Source organism: Ammodytes marinus, assembly GCF_949987685.1.
Source record: "Ammodytes marinus genome assembly, chromosome: 5".
Taxonomy (NCBI): Eukaryota; Metazoa; Chordata; class Actinopteri; order Uranoscopiformes; family Ammodytidae; genus Ammodytes; species Ammodytes marinus.
Window position 1 is genome coordinate 3,790,180 of NC_137234.1, and position 14,039 is coordinate 3,804,218.

The window sequence follows — 14,039 nt, forward strand, 5'->3', positions numbered from 1 at the left end:
GAGGGAGGTTTTCCGTGAGTAAACTATTTGTGTCAAGTTCGCTCCGATACAGAGTGGGAGAGTTCATATTTTTTGTTGAACGTTATGCCAAGCCATTCTGCCTTATATGCCAGGTGTCATTTGCGCATTTCAAGGCTTCAAATCTTCAGCGCCACTTCAGCTCTCTCCATGCTAAAAGTAAGTCCCACAAAGCAACATGCATAGTAAGAGAAAAACGCTATTTTAAATTGTTATATTTTTGTTTGTGGACTTGGTTGAACTGAGAGTTTGTGTGTGAGGCAGTGCACACAATGTTCATTGTTGAAAATGACTGCCCTGTCGTCTTTAGTCCAGTCCTGTCATTATCACAGGGGCGGCCTTAACGATCTGGGGGCCCGTTTCAAGTCCTAGTGTGGTAGTTTTTTTTTTTTTTTTAAATAAATAATGCTTGTGCATACATGTGCAAGCTCCCCGCGAAAATAAAAACGCCCCCCCCCCCCTGAAATCTTACTGGCCACTCCAGTGCCCCCCCCCCCCCCCCCCAGTTCAAATGTTATTTTTTATTTTCATTTTATTTTTTTAATTAAATTTTTTTCCTGATATGTATCCTAGTTCAGAGATGATATGTATTATTTTTTCTTTCTTAACTTTTTTTGATAGGTAGTTGCCAAGTTCATCACACAAACACTCCAATCCACTGATATGAGATCAGTTTGCAATTTTAAATTACTAAATTAATGGTAGGACTGTGGCCACTAGAACTGGTCTCTGGTCAGCAAAGGTCTTGAAAACAGCATAAGTGTGCTTGTGACATGCGTGCCACCCATGCACGTGTATAGGCACGTGTCCCAGCAGATTTTTGAAATCTGAATAAAAAAATTTAAGTTTGTAGTTAGCGAGTGTAACATGTTCTTAGCAAGGGCAGACTTTCATAAATAAAGGTTTATATTTTTAGCAAGATATTTGGTTAAAAGCTAGTGGTCATCCGTCCCTCTGTGCAGTTGTTAGGCATCTGGCTGCTAGCAAGTTATGTTGTCTTGCTAATTTTACTATTCATCTGAGCTGAAATAAATATTGACTTTTTCCTTTATTATCTTCGCCAGAATGCACCAGAATGCTTAGATTACATGTTAAAAACACAAAAAAATCTTCTGGGGGGGATGCCCCCAGACCCCCCTTCAGGGGTTTAGTTTTCTGACAAACATTACAATGGATACTAACATGATTTGGGCATTTGGGATTATAAATCATCTTTGAATTGGTTGTACAGCATATCACATGCTATTCATTCAGGTGTGCGATGGCCACCCCACTCTAACTCTGTGGCCCACCTTGGCCACCCCCAGTCAAAATTTCCTGGAATCGCCACTGTGTGTACCCGTGTGTACGATGTGGCTCTTTGCAGTAACACAGTAAAAAATGTGGCTCTTTGTCTCTGACTGGTTGGCCACCCCTGCACTACACCACCGGAGCGCCCCGACTTGTAGCACCTTTAATGCAGTGTAATTACAGTACATTGGTATCATAGCTCCACATATAACCACAGGCTGTACATACAGTAAACAGGCTAATAATACATCACATGTAGTGAGTTGCAGTTTGAGATTTCCCAAAAGTAAAGTGGGATTTGATCTCAGCTGGCAAGAGGTTCAGATTGATGCATATCTACATGAATCAGCTTCTAAATCCAGGCTGCTCTCACACACACACACACACACACACACACACACACACACACACACACACACACACACACACACACACACACACACACACACACAGCCTTACTGGTGTTCCTTAAACAGCTGTTCTAAGTAAATCTTGACCCCACCCACCCACCCACCTCAGGGAGGATAGTTAAGTCTGACCCCTCATTACAACACTTTACAAAATAGAAATTGCCACTGAGTCACTTGTTACAGTATTAATACAGTATTGTTTATACATACACCTGTATCCTGTTTAAAGGTGCATATGTACTGATGGTCTCGTTTGCTGTTACTTGTAATTTATGATCATCAGAGGAAAAATTAGACTGTTTCAGAAATATTGTCCGACCTCAAAAGCAAAATCAATTTAAACATAGATGGGAAATTAACATAATACTTCAGCAGGTCTTCTTAAAATACATTACTTGGGTGTTCTCCGGTGGTGTAGTGGATACAGCGCGTACCATATTGGCTCCAGCCTTCATTGCAGTGGTCGCGGGTTCAAATCCGACACGTGGACCTTTACTGCAGGTCATCCCCCCCCCCTCTCTCTCTCTCTCTCTCTCTCTCTCTCTCTCTCTCTCTCTGTCTTCCTATTTCAACTCTGTCTAATAAAGCTTGAAAATGCCAAAAAATTCTCTTAAAAAAAAAACATTACACTCAAACAGACCACATAAAGCCCTTGACTCTGCTGACGTCTTTTCAGCTTTCACTATTAAACCAAATCTCGTTTATCATCGGCAAATTCCCCTTTCAACTTTATTTATAAATTTTTAGAGGTTTTTTTTTTTATGAACATGGGGTGGGTTCAAATCCGACCCGTGGACCTTTACTGCAGGTCATCCCCCCCCCCCCCGCCCCCTCTCTCTCTGTCTCCCCATTTCAACTCTGTCCTATCTAATAAAGCTTGAAATACCAAAAAAATGATCTTAAAAAAAAAAATGCAGTATGTGTTACAGCCATTCTTTAGTTCAATAAGTGTATTAATTGTTGACGATGTGTATTTGTTGCAGGGGGCGTGGTGTGTGCCACCTATTAATTGCACGGTAGAATGGCAGCCGGTGAGTCCAGCCAAGTCACAACCTGGAGTAGAAGCTGTGGTTACATATAATTTTGACCACTCTGATTTCAATGTTTGTTTAGCAGCAACTCAAGCTTTTCGTTTAGTCTAGCATTTATTTGTTATTTTGAAACCCTTTTTTTGCTAATTTTTGGAAACCTTTTTGTTCGTAAATAAATACTTTTTGGATGGAAGAAATCAAAGTTTCTGAGTGCGTATATCAAACCACCACAGTTAATGCCCCGGAGGCATCATCGACTAGAGCTGCATTCCAATAGTAGTTGCATTTCCCCTCGTTCATTTACCCTCAGCCCTTGGTATGACGTAACAGCATACGTTGCATGGAGGGAACTTGGAGCGCGGAGGGAGACTGGGCGGGGGAGGGGCGGGGGATTTAAATGGAACCCACTTGCCCACTTGCCCTTGTAGTCGCAATGGACCGTCAGTTACATAGGTAGTTCTGAATGCAAATAATACAGAATTATAACATTCTGCTAAGGTAGCCTATGTTGCAGAAAACCATTTCCATAGCATAACAAACATTGAATTTCGACACGGTAACTCAGATTATGAAGATATTGTTACTTACACATGTAAATTGTTTGCTCCGACATATTTTCTTATGTATGTTAGTTTCAACCAAAAACATTTGTTTTAAATAGTCCTCTAATTGGCAGCCATCTGTGTTATAGCAGCAATGTGTAAACTGCAATACATTCACTGGATTGTTCCTATGGGAATAGGATAGCCTAATTGAGGCGTTTTGAAATATATTTATATATATATATTTGTCCTGCGGGTGGCCGCGATGTCCCTAAAAGCATACAGTCTACCGGAAAATAAAAGGAGAAGAAGAAGAAGACGAACTGCAATGCACTGTGGGTGAGGGTCTATATCACGAAGTTGACTTCAGTTTCCAGACAATTGGAACGACACTTAAGATGGTGGCGGGGATTCCCCCGAAGGCAAGTGCCTAGGGAAAGTGAACGAGGGCCTGTTGAACGGGTATTGGAACGCAGGGTCGGATGCCGTGACAGCCACTTCAGTCGACTCTTGTGTGTCATCCAATGCATTGCCAACCAGTGGCCAACCATTGTAAGAGCAGCCACAATTAGTAAAAACCAAGATGGCCGACAGGGAGCAGGAAAGTTGTTTAGCTCAGGAATATCCTGTAAATACTTCTAAAATAGGAGAGCCTGGCAGGTAAAAAAAATATGGCAACATCAAGTAACATCTTAGGAGTCATATAGTTGTTTTCCAATTATTGATTTTACATTGGGAGGAAATTATGTTTAATCACCTGTCCACTAAATTGGACATCATGCATCACCGACTTCAATAAATACTATGACTGCAGATGTGTTGTGCTTGAAAAAGCTTACTTTGCTGTAACTTTTTGGTTTTAAATCAATTGATTTATGTTATTAGAATGCAACTTGAGGTATTTGTGTAAAAAAAAAAAAAAAAATCCAGATTATTCTATTATGTGTAAAACAGTTGGTGTCACTATGATGCCAATTTTCATATAACAATAGCTTTGATGAAGTGATGTACAAGTCAGTAGGCTGTACTACTGAATTACACATGAAAAAGAAAAATTGGAGAATCAAGGAAAAAGTTGTCTGTTATTTTCATAGAAAATTTTTATTGAAAAAAATTATTCCACGCTTTTGCATTAGATTGAAATATTGGAATATGTTAATATATGTGAACAGGCATTGAAAATATATATTATTTTATAGTTTTCAGATAATATATAATTTTTTTTCACTGTTTTGTTAAATAAATAAGTGCAAAGTTGAGAAGTCAAAACGCATGGAGTCCACCCGAGTGGACATGTGTAAAACTCTCTGAAAAATGTGTTTAAAAAAAAATTAAGTTATATTTTTTCTTTTCATGCCTAAAGAAGTATAAAATCACTTGAGAAAAAAATCCAGACTAAGGATATCATAATTCATGCATGAAAGGGTTAAAATATAGTAGCACATTTCTGACTTAACCCAGCATACCTACCAATGTATTTTGATTCCCTTACACTCACACAATTTTTTAACAGATCAACAGATCTCTACAAAATAATCCATTCACACAGAGACATTGTTCTTCTTTAGTATTCACTAAAATGTTCTCAATTTGCACGTTTTCTATGCTACTAGTTTCTGGTAAGATACATTTACACTAATTGACTGCACCAAATATTGCACTTTTTTGTATTTCTGCACATGACATTAAATCATTTGAAATCTGTTGGTGGTATTGTTGAAATAAATAACACTTAAAAAACAAAATCAACAACAAATTCTTCACACACAAATGAAAAAAGGCGGTTCTCTACATGAATAACCAAACCAACCTACCCTCAAAACTATAAAGTTGGCCTATGTTTGGTTGCAACATTTAGGCTTAGTTCATTCTCCTCTCATCACTGAAAAAGCACTGAAATCATTACAAAAAAGTTCTTAATCTTTTAACTCAAATCTGTTCCTTCAATTATTTCCAACTTCTTTGTGCCTTGTGTCTTTCTTTGCATTAAGAACTTTTTTAGGTCTATTTTAATTTTTAGAAACAATAAGAAAGCAGTACCTTGGTGGTTACGGCAATAATTAAAACAGGATGATGCTGCTCGTCAGCTTCATTGTGGTAGGACCCGTCTGGTTGGTCAATTGGCCAGGTTTCTGAAAAACTGGTCAGACCTGGCTGGTCGTGTCAACCTGAAGACTTATGTCAAAGCCTTTAGAAGGTATAGTCCCCAAAGGGAAATTCTTTTTCACAAAAATGTACGTTATGTGGAGAGAGAATTTAAAACTGTTTGTAGACTCAGGAAAATTACAGAGTAACTAATGTAGAAGAACTACAAAAGGTACCCAACCTGTTTTTTCATGGGGTCCAAATACTTTTCACAACGACACCCAGACACAAGTAGAAGATAGGCCTACATGTGTTTTCGGTGAGCAGGAACGACTCAGGAAATATAATCCAGACAAAAGTTTTTAATATCAAAACCCAATCGTGTCACCATTTGGCACACAAAGGGTTTATAGGATGGATTATGTTTGAAACAGTTACACTCCGCTGTGCTCAATCTGAAACATTTTGAACATTTCTGCTTTTTAAATGGCCGTAAGCGGAGCCGCGGCTCTGTGTAAACACCCAACTTTGAATAGATATTGACATAAATATCTAAAAATAAAGTTTAGTTTAGTTAGGTTCTTGGCTTCCAAAGACCATGGGCCCCCCAAGTGGCTGGGCCCTAGAAAGCCTTCCCACTTTCTACCCCTTATGGGCAGGCCTGCCCACACAAATGGCTGGGCCCCTGAACACCTCCAGTCAATGGGCCCCCCTTACCCATTACTCCTATCAACAATGAGTGTGAGTGCGCTCATCCCTCAATAAACACATACATGTATTTGTAGAGAGACTAACTATCTTATCAACCAGGGACTTGCAGGGACAGTTGGGGGAGCAAGGGCTCATTATTATTTTAAAATAGTAGCACATTTCTGACTTAACCCAGCATACCTACCAATGTATTTTGATTCCCTTACACTCACACAATTGTTTAACAGATCAACAGATCTCTACAAAATAATCCATTCACACAGAGACATTGTTCTTCTTTAGTATTCACCAAAATGTTCTCAATTTGCACGTTTTCTATGCTACTAGTTTCTGGTAAGATACATTTACACTAATTGACTGCACCAAATATTGCACTTTTTTGTATTTCTGCACATGACATTAAATCATTTGAAATCTGTTGGTGGTATTGTTGAAATAAATAACACTTAAAAACAAAATCAACAACACATTCCTCACACACAAATGAAAAAAGGTGGTTCTCTACATGAATAACCAAACCAACCACCCTCAAAACTATAAAGTTGGCCTATGTTTGGTTGCAACATTTAGGCTTAGTTCATTCTCCTCTCATCACTGAAAAAGCACTGCAATCATTACAAAAAAGTTCTTAATCATTGAACTCGAATCTGTTCCTTCAATTATTTCCAACTTCTTTGTGCCTTGAGTCTTTCTTTGCATTAAGAACTTTTTTAGGTCTATTTTTATTTTTTATTTTTAGAAACAATAAGAAAGCAGTACCTTGGTGGTTACGGCAATAATTAAAACAGGATGATGCTGCTCGTCAGCTTCATTGTGGTAGGACCCGTCTGGTTGGTCAATTGGCCAGGTTTCTGAAAAACTGGTCAGACCTGGCTGGTCGTGTCAACCTGAAGACTTATGTCAAAGCCTTTAGAAGGTATAGTCCCCAAAGGGAAATTCTTTTTCACTAAAATGTACGTTATGTGGAGAGAGAATTTAAAACTGTTTGTAGACTCAGGAAAATTACAGAGTAACTAATGTAGAAGAACTACAAAAGGTACCCAACCTGTTTTTTCATGGGGTCCAAATACTTTTCACAACGACACCCAGACACAAGTAGTAGATAGGCCTACATGTGTTTTCCGTGAGCAGGAACGACTCAGGAAATATAATCCAGCCAAAAAATTTTAATATCAAAACCCAATCTTGTCACCATTTGGCACACAAAGGGTTTATAGGATAGATTATGTTTGAAACAGTTACACTCCGCTGTGCTCAATCTGAAACATTTTGAACACTTCTGCTTTTTAAATGGCCGTAAGCGGAGCCGCGGCTCTGTGTAAACACCCAACTTTGAATAGATATTGACATAAATATCTAAAAATAAAGTTTAGTTTAGTTAGGTTCTTGGCTTCCAAAGACCATGGGCCCCCCAAGTGGCTGGGCCCTAGAAAGCCTTCCCACTTTCTACCCCTTATGGGCAGGCCTGCCCACACAAATGGCTGGGCCCCTGAACACCTCCAGTCAATGGGCCCCCCTTACCCATTACTCCTATCAACAATGTGTGTGAGTCCGCTCATCCCTCAATAAACACATACATGTATTTGTAGAGAGACTAACTATCCTATCAACCAGGGACTTGCAGGGACAGTTGGGGGAGCAAGGGCTCATTATTATTTTAAAATAGTAGCACATTTCTGACTTAACCCAGCATACCTACCAATGTATTTTGATTCCCTTTAACAGATCAACAGATCTCTACAAAATAATCCGTTCACACAGATAGTATTCACTAAAGCAAACAGTTTTTTCACAATTTGCACGTTTTCTATGCTACTAGTTTCTGGTAAGATACATTTACACTAATTGACTGCACCAAATATTGCACTTTTTAGTTTTTCTGTACATGACATTAAATCATTTGAAATCTTTTGGTGGTATTGTTGAAATAAATAACACTTAAAAAACAACATCAACAACAAATTCCTCACACACAAATGAAAAAAGGCGGTTCTCTACATGAATAACCAAACCAACCTACCCTCAAAACTATAAAGTTGGCCTATGTTTGGTTGCAACATTTAGGCTTAGTTCATTCTCCTCTCATCACTGAAAAAGCACTGCAATCATTACAAAAAAGTTCTTAATCTTTGAACTCGAATCTGTTCCTTCAATTATTTCCAACTTCTTTGTGCCTTGTGTCTTTCTTTGCATTAAGAACTTTTTTAGGTCTATTTTTATTTTTTATTTTTAGAAACAATAAGAAAGCAGTACCTTGGTGGTTACGGCAATAATTAAAACAGGATGATGCTGCTCGTCAGCTTCATTGTGGTAGGACTCGTCTGGTTGGTCAATTGGCCAGGTTTCTGAAAAACTGGTCAGACCTGGCTGGTCGTGTCAACCTGAAGACTTATGTCAAAGCCTTTAGAAGGTATAGTCCCCAAAGGGAAATTCTTGTTCACTAAAATGTACGTAATGTGGAGAGAGAATTTAAAACTGTTTGTAGACTCAGGAAAATTACAGAGTAACTAATGTAGAAGAACTACAAAAGGTACCCAACCTGTTTTTTCATGGGGTCCAAATACTTTTCACAACGACACCCAGACACAAGTAGCAGATAGGCCTACATGTATTTTCCGTGAGCATGCAGGAACGACTCAGGAAATATAATCCAGACAAAAGTTTTTAATATCAAAACTAGGGCTGTCAAATTAACGCGTTAATTTCGATGAATTAATCACAGAAAAATGAACGCGATTAAAAAAATGAACGCAGATTAATCGCACTTCTATAATGCCCTTTGACCCGGTGCAAAAGAGGTGCGGAGGGAGAAAAGTAAAGAGAGAAGCAGAGCTCTATGGACGGTTTATGGGATGCATGAAGGTAGGAAGACATCTTACTTATTTCTCTTCAGTGTCCGTGCATTATTGATTTAGTGGGTGCAACAATGTAGGCTAGGTTCAAAACAGTAGGCCTATCTCTCAATCTTCCTCCAATTTTGTTTGCTAGCTGTCTCGCATAAACGGACACCCGCCCCGTGTGTGTGTGTGTGTGTCAATATTTTTGCCTATGAGTAGGCTACGAAATGGTGGCAGTGCAGCGCTGTCTGTTGTGGGAGATGGAAAGTAAATATCTAAAAATAAAGTTTAGCTTAGTTAGGTTCTTGGCTTCCAAAGACCATGGGCCCCCCAAGTGGCTGGGCCCTAGAAAGCCTTCCCACTTTCTACCCCTTATGGGCAGGCCTGCCCACACAAATGGCTGGGCCCCTGAAAACTTCCAGTCAATGGGCCCCCCTTACCCATTACTCCTATCAACAATGAGTGTGAGTGCGCGCATCCCTCAATAAACACATACATGTATTTGTAGAGAGACTAACTATCTTATCAACCAGGGACAGTTGGGGGAGCAAGGGCTCATTATTATTTTAAAATAGTAGCACATTTCTGACTTAACCCAGCATACCTACCAATTTATTTTGATTCCCTTTAACAGATCAACAGATCTCTACAAAATAATCCGTTCACACAGATAGTATTCACTAAAGCAAACAGTTTTTTCACAATTTGCACGTTTTCTATGCTACTAGTTTCTGGTAAGATACATTTACACTAATTGACTGCACCAAATATTGCACTTTTTAGTTTTTCTGTACATGACATTAAATCATTTGAAATCTTTTGGTGGTATTGTTGAAATAAATAACACTTAAAAAACAACATCAACAACAAATTCTTCACACACAAATGAAAAAAGGCGGTTCTCTACATGAATAACCAAACCAACCACCCTCAAAACTATAAAGTTGGCCTATGTTTGGTTGCAACATTTAGGCTTAGTTCATTTTCCTCTCATCTTTGCATTAAGAACTTTTTTAGGTCTATTTAAATTTTAAATTTTTAGAAACAATACAGAAAGCAGTACCTTGGTGGTTACGGCAATAATTAAAACAGGATGATGCTGCTCGTCAGCTTCATTGTGGTAGGACCCGTCTGGTTGGTCAATTGGCCAGGTTTCTGAAAAACTGGTCAGACTTACCATTCCAGGTTTCAGTGCTATATATACCGGCGAGTTTTCCTTCACAACACACTCACCTGTCTGCTTCTCACCTGTCTGCGTCAGGATCAGCACTACAGCAAAGGTAACATCTGGTTTACTATTTTGAAACTTAAAATATCTACGAGTAACTTTTACATATGTCTGAAACCGTCTAATTTTTCCATCTTATAATAATAAATGACATGTAACAGCAAACGAGACCATCAGTGCAAATAATGCTATTTTTATATAGCTTTTCTTAATGCCTTTGTCATGGGTACGCTCACCCAAGAACAACAGCTGGCGTGGTAAAAACACTACGCTATCACTTTTGTCCAAAGGGGGTGCAATAATATACAAAAACTGAAAGTTCCTCGGAGCACCTTAAACTCCTTTTTCTGTTAATTATTTTCTAGATGACTTCAGGTTTCCACTTGGTGTTCCTCCTCAGTCTGACTGGAGGACTGTTGTTTTCTGTGAGTAAACATTTTGAATCGTTAAAGGGTCACTATGCAGTTTCAGAGGAGGGGCATTTGTTCACATTAGCACAGCCTGCAGTTTAATTCTATCATATAAAATCATTTTAAATTGCCTGTAATCAAATGTAAGAGATTTGTTTACATTCACAGAGCCTGCAGTTAGTTTACAGAACATATTTTCTCTAAAGGCAATTCTTAGCAGTGAATAATTCTGTCATCATAAAACAAGACGACATGATTATGGGGCACCTGGGACGTAAGACTAGAATATGTTTGTAAACCAAACTGTGTGGGCCCTGCTGCTGTAAACAACAACAGTGAGACATTAACTGTTCAGGAAGCTTTCTAACTTCAAACAGTGTTCCAGGGATCATATTTACCTGTGAGGAAAGTTTGTTTATCCAGTTATGAGAATATACCCTAGAAAATGTTTCACTTCTCTGACACACTCAAAAGTTACACACTACACCTTTAAATGTGCAATTTCCAAGCTGATTAATGTGTTTATATTCACAGAGGTCCGCCAGTGTTGAAGGACAAGCTCCAGGTTGGTTCTTATGACTTATTTAATCATGTTGTATGATGAGGTTTGATATAATGAACAGCCTAGGTAAAAACATGAATAAATGACCATCAACCTTACCTGGTATTTACACACTAATAGCTTTTTTTCACAAAATATTTATTGCATTTTTTTTCACAACACACATAAACTAACACCTGCAACATACAAAAAAATAAAAATAATTACCCAAAAATGAAAAAGGCAACGTATGTAGTTAATAGAAAAGAAAAAAAGATAGACTTGACTTGAAGCGTGCTGGACGGAAGAGTTGACTTTTTTCTTTCTTGATATTGAATTTCATCTTTTCTCTAATAATAAATAAATAAAAATGTTCCTCTTGTTTTTCTCTCTTTCCTGTGGCCCTAATACTTTCCTTTCCTGTTTACTCAGCTTGTCTCACTGGTTGGGCCGCTTACGGCTCTCGCTGTTTCTTTGTGTTCCACCATCCTAAGACCATGGCCGAGGCAGAGGTACGTCTGTATTACTGGTTGGTTCTCCTGTTCAGAACCTGTTTGCATTTCATCCCCAGAACTTAAAGGTGCTACGAGGAACCTTTGAAATATTTCTGAAACTGTCTAATTTTTTCTCTGATGATCATCCATTACATGTAACAGCAAACAAGACATTCTCCCATGCGTTACATCACACATGGGAAAATGTAGGGTTAGGATTAACAGGACAGCTGGGCAAAGGGAAGACTGAGGGAAGAAAAACCTCATTCATTATATTATAATAGTGATTTAATAATGATAGAAAGCTGGTTCCGTATGGGTGAAGTATTCCTTAAGTTGCATAATGACTGTATTTCTCTGTCCCTGTACTATGGAGGACCCCCTTTGAAGTGGACAACTTGAGAGGGGATATGCGACTACTTTCAATGTGCCTTGTGTACTATTGATGTTACTTAAGTTGCATACTGACTGTATTTCTCTGTCTCCCTAATCAGCTGACCTGCTTGTCCGTTGGTGGGAACCTGGCCTCCATCCACAGTTTGGAAGAAGACAATGCTCTCACCATTCTGGTTCGCAAACAGCTCGGCAACATGGTTCAATTCTGGTTTGGGTTATTTGATTCTATTCAGGTAAGACATTTTTCACACTGACACTCCTAATTTATTTATTTTAATTTTTTCATGTATGGTATGTTATTTCGTATTGTATCTTGTACAGCACTTTGGTCGACTGATGCTGTTTTTAAATGTGCTATAGAAATAATTTGACTTTGACTTTATGAAGATTATGTTTTTCAATCAACCCCAAACTGCTCCATGGGCGCTTTACTATGGCTGACCCTGTGTGAGGACCCCTTCTGGAGGGGGGGAACTTGAGAGGGGATATGCAACTAGACAAATTTCAATGTGTCTTGTGTAAAATTGACTAATAAAGAAAATTGAACTTCACTTTCTCTTCCAGGAGGGAAAGTGGATGTGGACCGATGGTTCGATGGTTGACTTCACACGCTGGGCTCCAGGCCAACCTAACAATGGCGGAGGCATCGAACACTGTACAGCGAACAACTGGCGTGGTACGAAAAATGTCTTAATTTCCTGCGAGGGTACTTTTAATTCAGACTTTAGAACAGACATTTAAGGCGCACTGTAGGGCTGTGCGATATATATATCATCTGACGAAACAAAAACGTCTATTGTTTATTTTGTTATGTTGCAAATCCCACTCTTTAGGACACAAACTATACATGTAGCTCGCAGTTAAGTTACTGTTAATTCAAACCGAAGATTTCCTACAGCGTAACTTCACATTAAAAGCCTTTAACTGGCGAAATGTGAGAAATCAAAGTTGACTTTTATTTTGAAGCAGAAACACTTAGCGCTTCCCAGCCTGCTGCGCTTCCATCACACTATTTCCGCCCGACCGCACCAGGCTTTTCTCGCTTGTGTGATGATCAAAGTTCCTTTCGGACACTAAAATCCATCGGTAACAGACCTGTTGGTGTTTGCACTTTGCACACGAGTAGACTAGTATTCCATGGGGCTCCTGACAGAGCAGTCGAGCCGGCGTTACCCAGGCAGCACTTTACAGGCTCGCGGGGATAGCAGCCGAGCTAGCGGGGCAGTTCGGCTCCTATCCCCGCGGGCTGTCAAGCGCTGCCCGACACGCAGTGTAAAGTTCCAAGAATGATCTGCTCGGCTGCTCTCTCAGCGGTGAGAAGCTCCCCGGGGCGGTCACCCTCTCCGCGGGGTAAATTGACAAGCCGCCTCAGCTGAAGAGGATAGCTCCATTAGGCTAAAGAGCTTAGCTAGCGTGGAATCCACGAATTCTGTGCCCTGAAACCCCACACGGCCAAACACTACTCAAATGTCACATTTGCATTTTTCTATTTTGTTGAATGCTTGAAAATTTGCGTTTGAATAAAATTAGAAAATAATCAAATATGGGTAAATACTTCATTTGTTGAGTATTTAATTATTTACATGAAATATTTATTAATTGAATTTACAGAAAATATGCTATATCGTCAAATGTATCGTTATCAGGATATGAAATTCCTATATTGGGATATGGGATTTTGGTCATATCGCCCAGCCCTAGCGCACTGTAACTTTGGGTGCGTCAGAGAAGTGAACATTCTCTAAGGTGTATATTCTCATAACTGAATAAACAAACTTTCCTCACAGGAAAATGTGAAGTTAGAAAGCTTCCTGAAAAGTTACCATTCTGTTTGTTGTTTACAGCAGCAGGGCCCACAGTTTGGTTTGCAAACATATTCTAGTCTTACGTTTGGTTCCAGGTTCCTAGTTTCCTTAGCTTTTATTACTGATATAAATATTCAATACAAAGAATTACATGTAGAGAAAATATATTTTGTAAAATAACTGCAGGCTCTGTGAATGTAAACAAATCCCCCTCCTCTGAAACTACACACTGCACCTTTAA

The 14,039-nt window shown here is 39.0% G+C and overlaps 1 protein-coding gene across 1 annotated transcript; it reads left to right on the top strand.

Annotated features, from left to right (window-relative positions):
- Positions 1–10,814: 10,814 nt before the first annotated feature.
- On the top strand, positions 10,815–13,283 carry LOC307251170 (ladderlectin-like; the record flags this gene model as incomplete). The annotated part of the gene is made up of 5 exons (XM_080028491.1): positions 10,815–10,836; positions 11,536–11,615; positions 12,092–12,226; positions 12,558–12,669; positions 13,147–13,283. The coding sequence occupies 5 exons, from the start codon at positions 10,815–10,817 to the stop codon at positions 13,281–13,283; spliced, it is 486 nt and encodes a 161-aa protein (XP_079884617.1).
- Positions 13,284–14,039: the final 756 nt, after the last annotated feature.